The 15283-nt window shown below is 50.9% G+C and overlaps 1 protein-coding gene across 1 annotated transcript in view; it reads right to left on the bottom strand.

The window, feature by feature from the left end:
• Positions 1-14430, bottom strand: part of ONECUT1 (one cut homeobox 1) — a 39759-nt gene extending 25329 nt beyond the window's left edge. Inside the window, exon 1 of the mRNA XM_063092117.1 lies at positions 13326-14430. Within this exon, the coding sequence (XP_062948187.1) occupies positions 13326-14430 (1105 nt within the window). The remainder of the gene's footprint in view (positions 1-13325) is intronic.
• Positions 14431-15283: the final 853 nt, after the last annotated feature.

The raw sequence follows: 15283 nt of genomic DNA, 5'->3' as shown, positions 1-15283 counted from the left end.
TCACACACACACACATGCTCAGGCATTGGAAAAACCACAGACTATCTCTGAATGATACATAAGAAACTGGTAACAGGAGTTCCAGACTAGGTACCTAGGGAACAGGCTGGGAGGAAAACTTGATTTTCTGTTTATACCTTTTAATGCTGTTTAACTTTTAAAAAATGATGTACACGTAGTATACATTCAAAACTAAACATATTTTAGTTAATTTATTTTTTAAAATTTGGGGTTCATGGGGTAACCGTAAAAATAACTAGATTAAAGCAAAATTGGTTTTCTTATAAAATTTGCCTTTAAAAAGCTTGGTTCCCGTCACAGATTGATTTGTAAGTGACTCAAACCAAGATTTGCCAACACTCATCGGCCTCACCAATAGGTCTGTGCTTATATCTCCCCTCCTGTTGGCTTTGTAGACAGAAGACTCCTGACCTACAATTATTGGGCATTTCTTCTGTTTCTCTAAGAGCAGGCATAGCTTTGGGCTAACCCTTTATGCAGGTTCTTCAGGGCTCCTGTGTACCCCAGGGCAGGCAGTTAGGTGGAATGAGAGTGTCCATCAGCACTGGCAAGTGAAAATGGGATCCTAAGGAGTAAACCTGCAACCTTCAAGTCATTAGCATTGTGCTCACATCATGTCCCCAACTAAATGACACGTTACGGCGAGGCAAAAGCAATCTACCTGATTTGGAACCTCAAATCTGTACACAGGCTAGAGAGCCCACCTATCTTAAGAACATCTTTGAGAGGACTGTCCTGAAATATCCTGTCTTTGTATTCACATCAACATAGCCGCTCTGTGGTTAAAGGAATTTGCAAGCACCCAGCTTCCCGAGCCAGAGCCACAGGAGTCAGTTCCTCTTACATTTGCACTCCCCATGATGTCTGCTCTATTTTACTTTAGAAATAACTCTCAAATTTTGCCCACCCATTTTCTGCACCTGTGCTGACAATGACATATAATCAGACCCTCATAATCTATTACCACCCTTCCTGGCTTCTAGCCAGTCCCCTGCTACTTCTCACCCATTGTCTCCCACTCCAGCATGCTCTCAAAAGTTCAGATCTGACCATCTCCCCTCCACGACAGGTCACAACTTCCTTTAGTTCCTGTTGTCATAGGTCCAAGTCCCTTGGCCTGCACAGACACACAAGGTCCTTTGTCATCTCTTTTCCGTCTTCTTCCCAGTTTCCTTTCCTGCTCCCATAGAACTTTATTCCTGGATCTTCACATTCATCAGAGACATTGCCAGCATTTATTCACCCACACGCTTCCTCCCTATGAGCTCCTCCAGGATATGACACATTGCTCCCCAGTAATCAGCCCATTGCCTGGCACATAGGAGGCACCTGGTCAGTGTCTGGGCCAATAAGGGAAAATGGAATTTTTGAACGACATAATATGGCTCGCAGTGATGCTTCTTAGACTTGAACAGACACAGGAATCTCCTGGGAGTCTTAAAATGTTAAAATGCAGAATCAGATCCAGTAGGTCTGTGGTGGAACCTGAAGGTCTGCATTTTTTACAAGTTCCTAGTTGAGGTCAACGCTGCTGGTTGGGAAGCCATGCTTTGAGTAGTATGGACCTACAGAACAGTAATAATTTTTTAGATGGAAGAGCATGTGGAATCAATTATTCCTGCAGGGATCTTGAATTTTTTTTTTTTTTTTAAAGACGACCGGTAAAGGGATCTTAGTGATCTTGAATTTTTGAGTGAAATTTTGATTTCAAAAAGTTAAAAAAAAGTCAAAGATTTTATACACACACACACACACACATAAACATGGCTACTAAGCCATGGTGCTATAGATTATTTCAGAAATAAGGCTAAGATAAATAAGGGGCAAAAATAAGTCATTCGCTCTCAAATTCTCCGTATCAATATTCTAATTCTCTACTTGGAGTTATATTAGAATCACCTGGGAAGCTTTTTAAACAACACATATTCTCCCCCCACCAATCTTATTTGTTCCCCTAGAGGAATATGAAACCCTTTGCCCACCACTCTCCTCCATTGAAAACAGCTTTGAAGAACGCTTTTGTTACTGATGGGAATGTATCGTGTCACTCAGCTGTGCTGGGAAAGAAACAAACTTCCAGCTTCATAGTAATTATATATTTATATATCTCTATATGTAGATATAGATATTCAGATACATATAATAATTCCAGAAATCTGCAAAGGGATTTTAGCCAGGGCCTCTACACATGCTGTTGTTCCTTTTGCCTGGAAACCTCTTCCTCCATTTCCGATTCAAGTTCCACTCATCCTCCAGATCTTCAAAACTGTCCCTTCATTACACCCCAAACTTCTTTTTGGAACACACACACACACACACACACACACACACACACACACACACACAAAGTATGTGAACAGCTACTTGTCTCTCTTGCCCACTAGACTACACTGTGAGTTCCAAAGGACAAGTCTATTGTATATTCCCTCCCCAGTCCTGAGCACAGAATCTACTATAGCAGGTGCTCAAATGAATGAAGAAATTAACTTCTCTTTCCATATACAGTGACATTTCCTCTTTCACTTCTTATACCCTGTCCATAACTGGCCAAACGTAATTCCTAAGAGAGGTAATATTTAGTACAAGGCTATGACTTGCTTAGATGACAATACAAAATATCTTGGGGTTTGTTTGGTCCAAATTGTTTGGGTTGAGGAACCAGACAAAAATGATCTCTTCCTCCGCAATGTTAAAATTAAATAATATTTACTGCTTATGAAACAACATGTATCATATTTGTAAGATATGAAGCATAGTCACAAAATGGACACCTATGAACCTACCACCCAGCAAAAGAAATAGAACTTTAAGGGCCGGCCCGTGGCTCACTTGGAGAGTGCAGTGCTGATAACACCAAGGCCACGGGTTCGGATCCCATATAGGGATGGCCGGTTAGCTCACTTGGGAGAGCGTGGTGCTGACAACACCAAGTCAAGGGTTAAGATCCCCTTACCAGTCATCTCTAAAAAAAAAAAAAAAAAAAAGAACTTTGCTGCCTCCTGAAGCTACCAGAGTGTTCTCTCCTTTCATTTCCCTCCCTTCCCTTACCAGAGGTAACCACTCTCCTGAATTTGAATTTGTTGATTTAAAAATAGTTTTACCACATATTTATGCATCTCTAAACAATAAGTTGTTTAGCATTGTTTGCTTTTGAACTTTGAAAAAATTGTATTGTTCTGGTGCTGCTCTTTTAAAAAAAAATTCAACATTGTTCCTAAGACTCATCTATGTTGTTGTGTGTAGCTCTGGCTCATTCATTTTCATCATAGTATATATTGTATTATATGAATACATCACTATTTATTTATGCATTCCTTGTCAGTGGATGTTTGGGCTATTTCCAGTTTTTTGCTCTTAGAAACAGTGCTGCTACAAACAATTTTTTCATGTGTCTGGAAGCACTTGTGAGTTTATCTAGAATATATACCAAAGACTAGAACTGCTAGACATGTGTAGATCCTGGGCTACGAGATGATGCCAAGTTATTTTTTGTAGCAAAGGTGCCGATTTACATTCCTGCCAGCAGTGCATAAGAGTTCCTAATGATCCATATCCTTGCCAACATCTTGTATTATTAGGACACGTGCAATGGAATCTCAAACTGCAGCACTTTTGTGCCAGAAGGCAGCGCTCCTGAGTGGATGGGCTGTTTCCTCCTGACCACCTGACAGGAGAGCCTGGTCTGAAACTCTGCCCAAGAGACTGGCCCCCTGGGCCTTACCCCTTGTGGAATCCTGATGTTGGGGATAGGAATCAAATTGAGATAGGACACTAGGGTTCCAACTGGGTTTTGCCATTGATAATACAGTCATCATAGAAGGTAATCAATCATAGAATGTGGGACCTGGAAGGGATCCTAAAGCCAAATCCGTCATTCTACATTTAAGGAGACTGAGGCCAAGAAAGGTTAAATTACTTGACAAAATCTAAGAGCTAATTATAGCCAGAACCTTTCTCTGGGCACTTGTTTCTTACTCCAGAGGTTTCCGCCCCCCCAAAAGTAATTTAATGGCATAACATGATCCATAAAATTAATAATGACTCTGCAAATATTTAAATAATTGACTGATTTATTTTTAGAAGGTAGTTGTTTGACCTATGTGACCGATAAATTTGATAACTTTAGCTTCTTTGCTTATGAAGTAAACAGAGGTAATATTATTTGATGAGATAAACAGGGGAAAGATACAACCTTCACAATTATGGTTTTAATATGCAAATGTAACTGTACTAAAATACACTGGTTTCCTAGGAAAAATAGTCCCCAATTATCTGACTGATTACTTTTGTCCTTGGATCATCCTCCCTGGCCAATGCTAGGTACCTCCTTAAAAGCCCGTTTTTGTGAGTAAGGCAAATTTCAATTTCATTAAGTTTAAATTCCTCCTCCCCTTATGAGTACTCATAATAAAGCTATCCTAATAGTCTGGAAAGTGTAGAAATTATGGCAAAATAGCCTTAGTGACTTGTTGGTTTATAATCTAAGATGGCTTTACATATGAATGTGGGAAAACACTGAAAAGAGACAGTGTTTTGCCCAGAGGTACTCAGCGCTCTTCAGAGTGTGCACAATAATCAAATGGGGCATAATCCTGTGCAAAGGAATCTGTCTCCATCCATCAAAGGCAGTAAAAGTGGAACTAGGCAAGACAGAAGGGTTGCTCAACAGTAGGAAGGGTGTTTGTATGGAAAGCAGCTTCCGAAGCTTATAGTGGAAACTTGGATTCTGGAGCTGTTTGCTTCAGAAATTCTAGTCTTCCCCACCCCTGCCCATCTGCCTTGCTCTCTACCCCAATAATGCATTCACCATTTAAAAATATCTTTTGGTTTGACAACGTCTGCAGTCTGATAATAAAAGCTTTCTGTGAGGCATCCCTCTTTTAACATCAGGATAAAACTCGGGAGCCGATTGCTTTGGGGTGGGGGGCTTGAGGGAAAGAACACGAGGTAATGCTGCCCAGGAATGCTGACCAGACGGTCCTGAGGTACTTCTGGTTCAAGTTTTCCTTCTAGCAGTCATTCTAATCAGCTCTTCCCCTATTTAATGAGCTTGTAGCGCCGTTACATAATCACCCAGCTCACTGGATTAATGATGAAAAGAGGAACTGATTTTTCCAGTTGCATCATTTGAAGTAAATGTTAACTTTCTTTCTGAGTCCTTAGTTAACCGCATTAGTGTGACAAATATGTCTTTGTCTGGCATAAGTAATTAGAATTTAATCACTTTAACTGCATCTTAATTACCCCAAATGAATTAAAAGGACATTTAATAGCAAAGATTAAATTGCCTTAATGAACGATTTTTGTGACTCCATCAATACTTGAATCGCGTTAGCCACTCCTCTCACGCACGCCAGTCGCGAAACCTGCAGGGAGTACGGCGGTCACTAGGTGGCGCGCGTCGCTCGTTTGTTTATTTAATTTTTCCCATTGATCTGTTTTAGAACACAACAGGAAAGAAAGCGAAAAGCGCATTGTTTATTGTGTTCCTCTAATAACCTCTCTTTGGGACTATGAGATCATCACCAGATGGGAAAACGAAAGCAGTGATTTCAGAAACTGTCGCTTCTGAGTACCTTATGGCATATGCAAAGGAAGATGAGAAATACATGGGCGACTGGAAACATGCAGGGTTTGAAGCAAATTGTAAGTTGCCCTTTGGACAACTGCTAACATATATACAGAGTTTTAGTCAATTTGTTATTTTTTAGTGCAGAGTCCTAACATATGAGTAACATGCAAGCTTTGGAAACACAAGGCAGACACTGATGTGCAGCCAAGAAATGTAATTGCTGCCCAAGTACAGATCAGAACACCAATGCCTGAAAGTATGGGAGGATCTGGGCCCTTGGGCCCTCCTCCAGGCATGGGTCCCAGTGGACCAGCTCTGCCCACAGAGCACATCTAATAAGATGGGTCTTGCCCATCAGTAACTGTTTAAGTGAACAAATGGATAGAGAGACTGGGGTTCCACGTTTAGCTCTGTTACTACCTTGCATTCTATCTGGCTGCTGCTTCAAAAGAGAGCAATAAAAAATCTCCCTTATAAGTCTGAGTTCAAAAGAAATGTTTCCATAAGTAACTCTGTTTGAGAGTCCCAGAGGGAAGACACTCTCTCTAATTTCAAGAACCTTATTAGGCAGAAACTTTCTAAATAGGGTGTTTATGACACTGAATCAGACCTTTCCACATTCTGAGTCTACTGATCTGGTGGACTTGTACTGGCAACAGAAGCATGGGATGGAGGGTAAGAGGGTTCTTGGCTTTGAATTGGGAAAGCTGAGTTCAGGGCATCAGTGTTTTCCAGCTGAGATACCACAGGCAGGTTATTTAACCTCACTGAAGAGAGCAACAGGGAAAATAATGGTAATTACTACAGACTAGAGGTTCCCAAACTTTGCTGCACATTAAAATCACCAGGGAGCTCTTAAAAATCCCAATGCTTGTGTCATGTTCTGTACCAATTACGTCATACTATCTGGGTTTGCAGCCAGGCATCAGTTCTTTAAAAAGGTCTCTAAGTGATTCCTAGGTGTAGCAAGATTTGAGAGCCACTGGCATAGATGGTGAGTATTAAATGAGAACTATTATGTGCCTGCTACACTACCTGACAAATACTGTAGAATGTGCACAACAGACTGAAGCTCCTGCCTTATCAGTTGCCATGACAAATCTGATGGGTTGTACCTTAGGGCCTAGTTCTGTTCAGCTGTTGTTTTATTACATTGTCTCCTCTGAAGGAGATTTCTACAAGCTAATTTGTTCCAATTTTATGATAATGTAACATATTTTGGGAGGGACATATTAGATGATTCTGTAGCAAGATGCTGTGATAAATAATTTGTATATTTATATCAAAATAATCAGATTGTCTTGTGATTGGTCTAGTCACCTTACCCAATCCTATTGTCTCATGAAATTAATCTTCATTAGTAATTAACATACTTGCATTAAAATAAAAACCTGTACAAACCTATTGATAGAAGATAGGAATTTGTGATTGTGCACTAAATTCATTCACATTAGAAAAGTTTTTTTCTTTTTACTGAACTCTATAACACTGACATTTTTCATTTGGAAATAATGTGCCTTTCTTCTCCCAAAGGTACTTATTTATCTTATTTAAATGGAGACATAATGAAAATAATATTTAATGAAGATTTGTTGAATTTTTTCTCTAGAATTATAAGAAATGTATCTTCTAACAACCATGACTTCAATAAGACCCTCCTTCTGTGGCTCCCCTAGGTTGGGGCTATTCAGTTTTACCAAGAGTGTAGAAATCCTTCTGTTTTAGTGGGAACTGAAATAAAACTAGTCATTTCTTATTCAACCCATCAATGTTGGTTGACTAAAAATATTAAGGCAGTGTTTAAACATTCCAATACATGGAGTTTACAAAGAGCACTGAGCATTTTCACTTGAAGGACAAGCCCCTTAACTACAGAAGCTGAGAATGAGACTCCTGAGAGCCTTCTTTTTATTACCCATCTTCATTAGACTTGAGGATTTTCTCTTACAAGAAAATCTGGAATGAATTTTACCAATATGCTCTGTAAGAACTATTTCTTCTGAGAATGTTGTGTAGCAGTGTCTGTTTGATTAGCTGAATTTGCCATGAATGTGGAAATGATGACATCAAAACAGCTCGTGTAAGAGCCTCCTTAAAGACCTGGTAGATTAGAGATGACTATAGATTTTCCCCAGCACGGATCAAAGGGACTGAATTGAACGTTTTAGCTTAATGATCCAACCCATGTCACACCCACAGGGACGCGAATTCCGATTTTATAAGCAGGTGTGCACGTGCCCTCAGACGCACACACAAAGCTGTCGTGGAGGGACGAAAAAAATCAACCACCTGATCGAGGCAGATAGGTTTGATCTTTTCCATTACACCATTGCGCCGGTGTATATTCCTGGCGGGGCCTCGCGCTTTCATAAATTTCGGAGTATTAGCTGTTAATTTTCATTTTCTCACCACGACTTTTCAAAGGCACCCTAGCCGCCTTCCAGGAGCAAAGAGAAACTGGACAAGGCGACAAGACGACAAGACGGCGGGGCACTGTCCAGGGTCCTGACGCTGCGCCGGAGCTCCAGGCTAGTAGCCTCTGAACGCCCTTTCACCCAACCCACACCAGGGGAAACAAAGACTCCCAAGCTCAAGGCCTCAGGGCTGCCTCCTGACTCCGGTCAGTTTGCTGCAAGAGGAAACAGCAAAACAAAGGAACCGCTAATCGGCCCGGTACTGTATCCCTCAGCCTCAACCTCCGACTTCAAAACGCCAGGGTCACCTTCTCTACTCTAACTCTTGCTTTTCTAGAATGAAAACATGCAGCGAAACATAATTCGGATAGAAAATCCAAGCACGCATCTTGTTTGGGGACGTTAGAGTTCGAGTGTACTTTGAGGGGATGACAATTTTCTGTCCATCAGTGGGGTAACCTTCAGGCATCAATGGAAACCTCGATAGATCCACTAGACATCCTTCTTGTCCTCCTCCACACCCTCTTCCTATCAAAACAGTGATCGTTTTGAAAATCACTAGAAAAACAAAGACGCAGCCAGCATCCCTTTCCTCTCGCACTGGGCCGAACCGCAGACGCCGGCTCGGCGCCTGGCCCCGGCGGCCCGCAGGGGGCGCCCGCACCCACCGCAGCACGGCCGGGAGGGCGACCCCGAGAAGGGGCAGCCCAAATGCAGGGAAGCAGGGAGCGCAGGAGTCCAGCTCCTCTCCGCGCGCAGAGGGCTCGAAGCCCGAAGATAAAAGAAGGACGCACCCCGGGCTTTGGGTCGCTTTGCTGCTACAACACAACTGTGCTACTGTTAGCACCGTCCGTCACAAGTGTCAGTTGCAAGCCGTGACGGCCGGGCCGGGTTTCTAGTAAACGCCCTGCCTTGGGCAGGGAGAGGAGCTCCGGCTACCGGGACCGCTACCAAGGCTCTCGGGGTTGCACCCGCTCGCGGGATAGCCAGACACCTTCCGCCTAGGACGTGGGGTTTGTTTGTCTCTGGAGGAGGTCCTCGCTACGCTGACACCAAGGTCGCCGTACGATAGCCATCAGGCCTCCTCAAGCCCCAGAAGCAGGTTCCCCCCACCGCAGTCAAATTAGCTGCTCCAGTCTTCACCACATGGTCACTTCTTAACCCCACGAGCACCTTAGTCTCCTCACTGGGGTTTGTGCTCCCTAGTGGGGACTGTACAGAGTAAACTATCGTCCCAAACCATTGAGGAGATAGACACACGCTGTGAGAAAAGCGCCGTGCAGTGTCTTCTGGTGACTGTCCCCAAGGGGGAGACCTTTTGGTTTCGCAGTCGGCTGGCGAGTGTATGAGGGCTCCCCCGTCAGTGCCCGGGTGCACTGCCACCATTCGGTTCGGTCGAGCTCTGGGACTCCTCGGCCTCCTCCTGACAACGCGCCATCCCCGGCCACGCTCCCCGTGGGCCATCCCCTCGCCCCTGGGCTCCGAAGCCGACACGGTCGGTCGCGCCCCAACGGCCCTTTGTCTTCGCGGCAGCCGGCTGGGAGCAGCTGTGCGGCTGGAGACTCGCCGCGCGGAGACGCGAATCGCCGGGAAACCGACGCTCTCGGCGCCTTCTCCTTCCGCTCTTGGGCCCAGGGACCCTCCCAGCCCCCGCACCCTACGCGCTAGTCCTGGCTTCTCTCTCGGCCCGGGGGTCTTCGAGGATTGAGGAAATGCGGTTCCTAGTGCCCGACATCGCACTCCTGCCTGGCTCCCGCCGCCCAGGGAAGCGAGGGGACAGTTGAAATGTCACCCGCAGGGATAAATATTAACAAAAAGCAAATGGACTTGTGCGGGGGCCAGTGATCAATCAACCAGGCCCAAGGCCACTCACGGCAAACACGGCCCAGGTTGGGCCGGCCGGGACTTTCTCATGGCCCCGTCCTGGCCGAACCCCTCCCCCAGCTCAGGTCCTCCTCCAGGTCGTTCCGGGGCAAATTCCGGACAGGACGTGGGGGGATGGGGGCTCAGTCGGCCCGGCCGACTCCCGCGCGGTTTGGAGGTTTCCTGGCCTCCAAGTCGGGCAGGTCGGAGCGGCCCAGCACCCACCCCCGCCCGGACCTCGGGTCTGCGCGCCGCCGCCTGAGTCCGCGCCGGCTGGTGGGAGTGCGTCGGGGCTTCTTCCCGGGCTGGCAGCTCCCGCCTTGTGGCCAAAGCCTTCTGGAATCTTTAATTGGAAACTAATCTGGCGTCTTGATAGGCAAACACGTCAGAGGCGGGGCGCCCACCCACCCGCCCTCCCCCTCCGGGACGAGACGCGGCTAGAGCCGGGTCGCGCTGTGTTTTAATGGGGCAGCAGCAAGCATCGCACTGAGGGAACATATATTGATTTTTTAAAGGTAGTCAATTTGGTGAGAATTTCCTCCCGTCGCCCGTCTTCCACGAGCCGCTGTAATTTCGTGACCGGAAGGCGCCTCCTCAAACACGCCGCCACGTGCGGAGGGTTTTGACCCTCAACAACAGGCTGCGCAGAACGAGGGGGACTGAGAGGGGCACGGAGAAGCCACCTTCCCACTGCTGAGAAAAGGAACCGAGGTCGGTGGGCCTGCCCTCGCCTGGGAATCTGGACGAGATAGGGGGAGGGCCTTGGAGTGCCACAGCGAGGGAAGCTGCAAAGGACACACCTTAGCATATAGGAGCTGACTGTGGGGCAGGCACTTACGCCAGCAGCTGCAGCCCACATGCCCTGCAAACCGTTTTAAGGCTCCTGCACTCAGGGCCAGCTAGAGACCATTTGCAGGGTTCAGAAAACGACCGCATTTTGTTTGTTTGTTTTTAAATGAAGACCAACAGCTTGTTCTTCAGTGACAAATATTGGTCTTGGCTTTTGCGGCCTGAGGGGATTTCTCTGGGTTCCTTGCAGAAGGCCTTTCTGGACTGCACCGCGCGCTCAGTCCTAACCCTTGTCACCCCTTTAAGTTAAAGAAACAAAAATGAAAGCGAGGACGCTCCATCCCGGTCTCAGGACGCCGAGTCTGCTTGGGGTTTGGCGCCAAATATCTGTCCTGCTGGAATCTCTGATTTTTCACTTTTTTGAGGAAAAGGCCACGTGCCTGGGGCCGAGGGCTGCATGGCTCTCCAGCGGCCGATGGGTGCTCAGACAGGTGCTCCTTCGATGATATCCTGGGTCCCACGAGCAACTGCCCTGTACCTGGCCAGCGTCTCCGGTGTGCGGGTCCCGGTCCTCGGGCTCTCTCCCCTTCCCCAGTAGGCGCCCCGGAGCTCGAGTCTCCACTCGTGGAGATCAGAGGGCACTTGCCCGTCTGGGTTTCCAGGACTCGCGGGTCGTCTCAACTGAACCTGTCAGTCTGTTCTTCCAGGGGACAACAGGAAGGAGGAGGGTAATTGAAGTCCGGAGCAAGCGCCTCCACTGAGTCGGGAGTGGGGACCGGGCTTCCCCGGAGGGGTACCCTTCTCCATTTCCACCTCCTCCCCGCAGTCCTCCGCCCCATTCGCCGGCCTCGGCAGGCACTGCCTGTGCAAAAGGTACTGAAGCCGGGCGTGAGCCTGTGAATAGGCATTACCTTGGGCACCCGCAGAGGTGCAGCAGCCCCCTCGTCCATTCCCTCTGGAACCTCGGCTGCCCGCGGGATTTCGGTCAGCCCAAGGAGGGCGATATGGTGCTGGCATACAAGGCTAGAGTGGAAACGCGGGAGTCCGGGATTCGCGGGGGCAGCTGGTCAGCCTCTCCTCTCCCCCTCCGTCCCCCTACCCCTCCGCCACGCCAGGCGCAGGAGCTGGCAGCAGGAGACTGTGTGAGGACTGCCTGGAGCGAACGCGGGGCTGGGCTGGAAAACCCGCCAGAGCAGAGGCTCAGCCAACGCGGCGCTCAGGACAGAAGGCCTAGAGCGCCCAGACTCGAGGAACGCTTTGGGTCTCTTCGGGGCTCGAATCGGAGGCTCACCCGCACCTGCCTCCCCCCAGCTTCTCATTGGCAGGCACGAGGTGGGGGAGGGGGCTTCGGCCTCACGCTTTGATTTTAGACTGTGAAACGGCTCAGTGCCCCCGGCTCAGAGAGGATTGACTGTCTCTCGTTCTCCAGGGACGAATTAATGGAGAACGATCAGTTAATTAACAAAACCTCATTCCGGCTTTTACCTTTCTCTTCTCCAAGGCTCAGGCTCGGGCGCTGGGCTGAGATGGGGGTTGGGGGGCATGGACACAGGAGTCAGCCAACTTGGCGGCCTCCACTGGGTCTCATCAAACCCAGTCCGCCCTCGGCTGCCCTTGCTCTACCTCCCCTCGTGTCCTCCGCCCTCGAGAGTCGTCGAAATCCGCCTGAAATCCCCGGTGCGGTTCGGACCGCGCTCAGCTGTCCCCTCGGCCTATCAGCCATCTGGGGGAGCTAGGCGCGGTGTCTGCGCAGTGCCACGGAGACCTTCTCGCTCAACTCGGAAACACGCGGGGCTTGGGGTTTTGGGCTCGGGAGACCTCTGCTTACATACTTAGGGGTCATTTACACAATCTCTCCTCCCAATCTTGGCGATTGAGACGAAGAATGGCTAAGAGGAAATGCAAAGTTCTAAGCTAATCGGCAGCGAAGGCGGTCCCTGGGCTCGGCTGGAAGCTCCCTTATTGCTCCGCCGCTCTCACCCGGACCTTGGCACCGTCTGCCTCCCTCTCCTTTCTACAGCTGGTTCCACGCGCAGAGTGCGTGCTAACGCTTACAACACGTCCGCGCCACACACCGATCGCCTGGCGTCTTCAGAACGATTTCCCCGCACTCTTAGAACGCACTTCCTCTGAGCCTGCTCAGCGCCAACAGAATGAGCGCAGGAGGGGGTCACTGCAGCGAGTTCAACCAAACATTGGCAGCCCTGGCACGCTCCAGCCTCAGCGCCGGGCATGTGCCAGGGGTACTGAAGGCGAGCACTAGCGCGCAGTTACGCGCACTCGTCTCCTCCCTCTTCCCAAACCCGTAGTGCTCAACCGAGAAGCGGCGTACAGTGTCCCGTCAGATGCGGGGATTTCTCTCGGCCTATGGGGCCGTGCGAGTTTCCACCGCTGTCCCAGAGCACAAATGTGCCCCCGCAGTCGCCGAGGTCGTGCCGCTTAGCTCCTGGAGCCTTCCACAGCTCAAGAGCACTGAGCTCTGGAGGAGGCGGTCTGCTCACCGGAGCGGTCTGCTGGCACTTCCAGGCCAAGGGACTCCCCTCTCGGGAAGGGTAGGGGAGGAGGGATGAAGTGCGCCCAGCCCTCTCTCCATCCCTCCCTCCTTCGGTCCCTTCGGCGTCCGCGTCCCTTATCTCACCGCGCACCCAGTTCCTTGGCCCGCTCACCTGCTAGGCGGAGCGCGGACATGCGCTGGAACTCCGGCTCCTGCAGCCACTTCCACATTCTCCGGAAGGTCTCCCGGCCGGACTTGAGTTTGCTCCAGGGTTTGGGGTTACGCAGCAGGTCCGAGAGGGTCCCCTGGGAGCGGCAGAGCACCCTCTGCGCGAAGATGGCCTGTGGGATGCTGTAGCGCTTAAGCTCGGTGGTGATACGCTGCGCCACCTCTTTGGTATTGATCTCTTCCATCTGCCCTGAATTACTTCCATTGCTGACCTGCGCGCCGGTCACCGAAGGGTTGGGTTCCCGGGCCGTGCCCAGGAGCTGCCCATGACCCTGGGCGTTCAGGTGGGCGTGGGGGTGGTGCGGAGGAAGGCCGTTGATGGGCACCATGCCGGCCGAGGTGGGCGTGAGGTGTTGCTCCCCGTGGCGGCCGAGCATGGCCGGGTGGTGGGCTTCAAAGCCGTTGGGGGTGAGCATCTTGTCGGCGGGCATGGCAGCGCCCGGGTGCGCATAGTGGGGGAGCCCTTGCTGGGAGTTGTGGATGCCGCCCAGACCGGAGCCGGAGAGGGGCGAGAGGCTCTGGCCCATGCCGGCCACGTCCTTGTGGTAGGGGGTGTAGAGGTTATTCATGGAGGCCAGCCCGCGCTCGTCCCGCATGAGCGTGAAGCTGCCGCTCACGTTGCCCGCCAGACGCTGGTGGTGGTGCGGGTGGTGGTGGTGATGGTGGTGGTGGTGATGGTGGGGGAACTTGTCCGAGACTGTGGAGATTGGGGGCAGCGGCTGCAGAGGGGTTAAGGTGGTGTAGGTGGTGGGCATGCTCATACCTGGGGGAGTCTCGCAGGCCATGGTCATAGTGGGGTGCAGGGGGCCGGCCAGGCTGTGCTCAGGGGCCCGGTGGTGGTGGTGGTAATCGCCGCCCCCGCCGCCGCCGTCCAGCAGGGACGCCATGCCCATAGAGCGCGGGTGCGCGGGGGGCAGGTGGCTGCCGCGGTGCGCCACGGAGCTGCGCGCGTGGGGGCTGCCGCCCAGCAGGTCGGCAGGGGCAGGCACTGGCTCATGGCTCACCCCGTGCAGCTCGCCGATCGCCTCCATGGTCAGCTGCGCGTTCATCTTGATCCGGGCGAGCGGGCGGCGGACACAACATCGATGTGGCCGGGCAGAGGCGGCGAGGGGCACGCGGAGTCCGGTCTTCACATCGGCTGCAGGCGACTGTTGCCTTCCTTCCTTCCTCTCTCTCACTGTGGGGTTGTCTGTCTCTCTCTCTCTCTGTGTCTCGCCTTCCCTCTTGCCCCCACCTTCCCTTTGCGTCCTCGGCTTTTTTTAAATATTAATTTCCGAAAAGGATCCGCGCCGTTGGGAGAGCGCGGTGCCCCCAGTCCGCCCGCCCCCGGTCCCCTCTCGTCCCTCTCTCCTTCTTAGAATTGTGAGGTCCCCGGCTCCCCTGACGCGGCCCGCGCGCTTGCCGCGGCTGCTGCCTGCCCGCGCCGCTCGCCAGCTCGAGCCATGGCTCGGTTACTGTTGCAGACTCTGTGGCCGCGATCCGGTCGCCGCCGCAGCAGCCGCGGCCCGCCCTCACGGCCGCCGGGCGCAGCGCGCAGGCGCGAGTCTCGGCCCCGCCCCCTCGGTCCCCGCGCGCCTGGCCCATGACGTCCCGGTACAAATGAAGGAGGGGGCCCTGGGCCTTCCAAGCGGCGCCGGATGTCCCGAGAGCGGCGAGCAAGTGCGAAGGACTGGCGCAGAGCGCGACCTGGGGCTGCCGCCGCAATCCCGGGAGATTCGCGTCCCGCTCGCTTCCCTTGCTCGGGTGGGCTATCTCCTCCCAGCCCCGGGACCCTCTTGCGGGCTGCTACCGTGGTTAGCGCGCTATGCTTGGAGAGCCATCGCCCCACTCTCTCCAGTTACTGCTTCCCGGTGCAGGTTGCCCGGGAAGCTGGGGACTGTGTCATCAACCGTTTCGCCCTGG

Source organism: Cynocephalus volans, chromosome 3 (genome assembly GCF_027409185.1).
Source record: "Cynocephalus volans isolate mCynVol1 chromosome 3, mCynVol1.pri, whole genome shotgun sequence".
NCBI classification, from domain to species: domain Eukaryota; kingdom Metazoa; phylum Chordata; class Mammalia; order Dermoptera; family Cynocephalidae; genus Cynocephalus; species Cynocephalus volans.
Note: the sequence above shows the minus strand (reverse complement) of the source record. Positions and strands in the feature narration are given on the sequence as shown.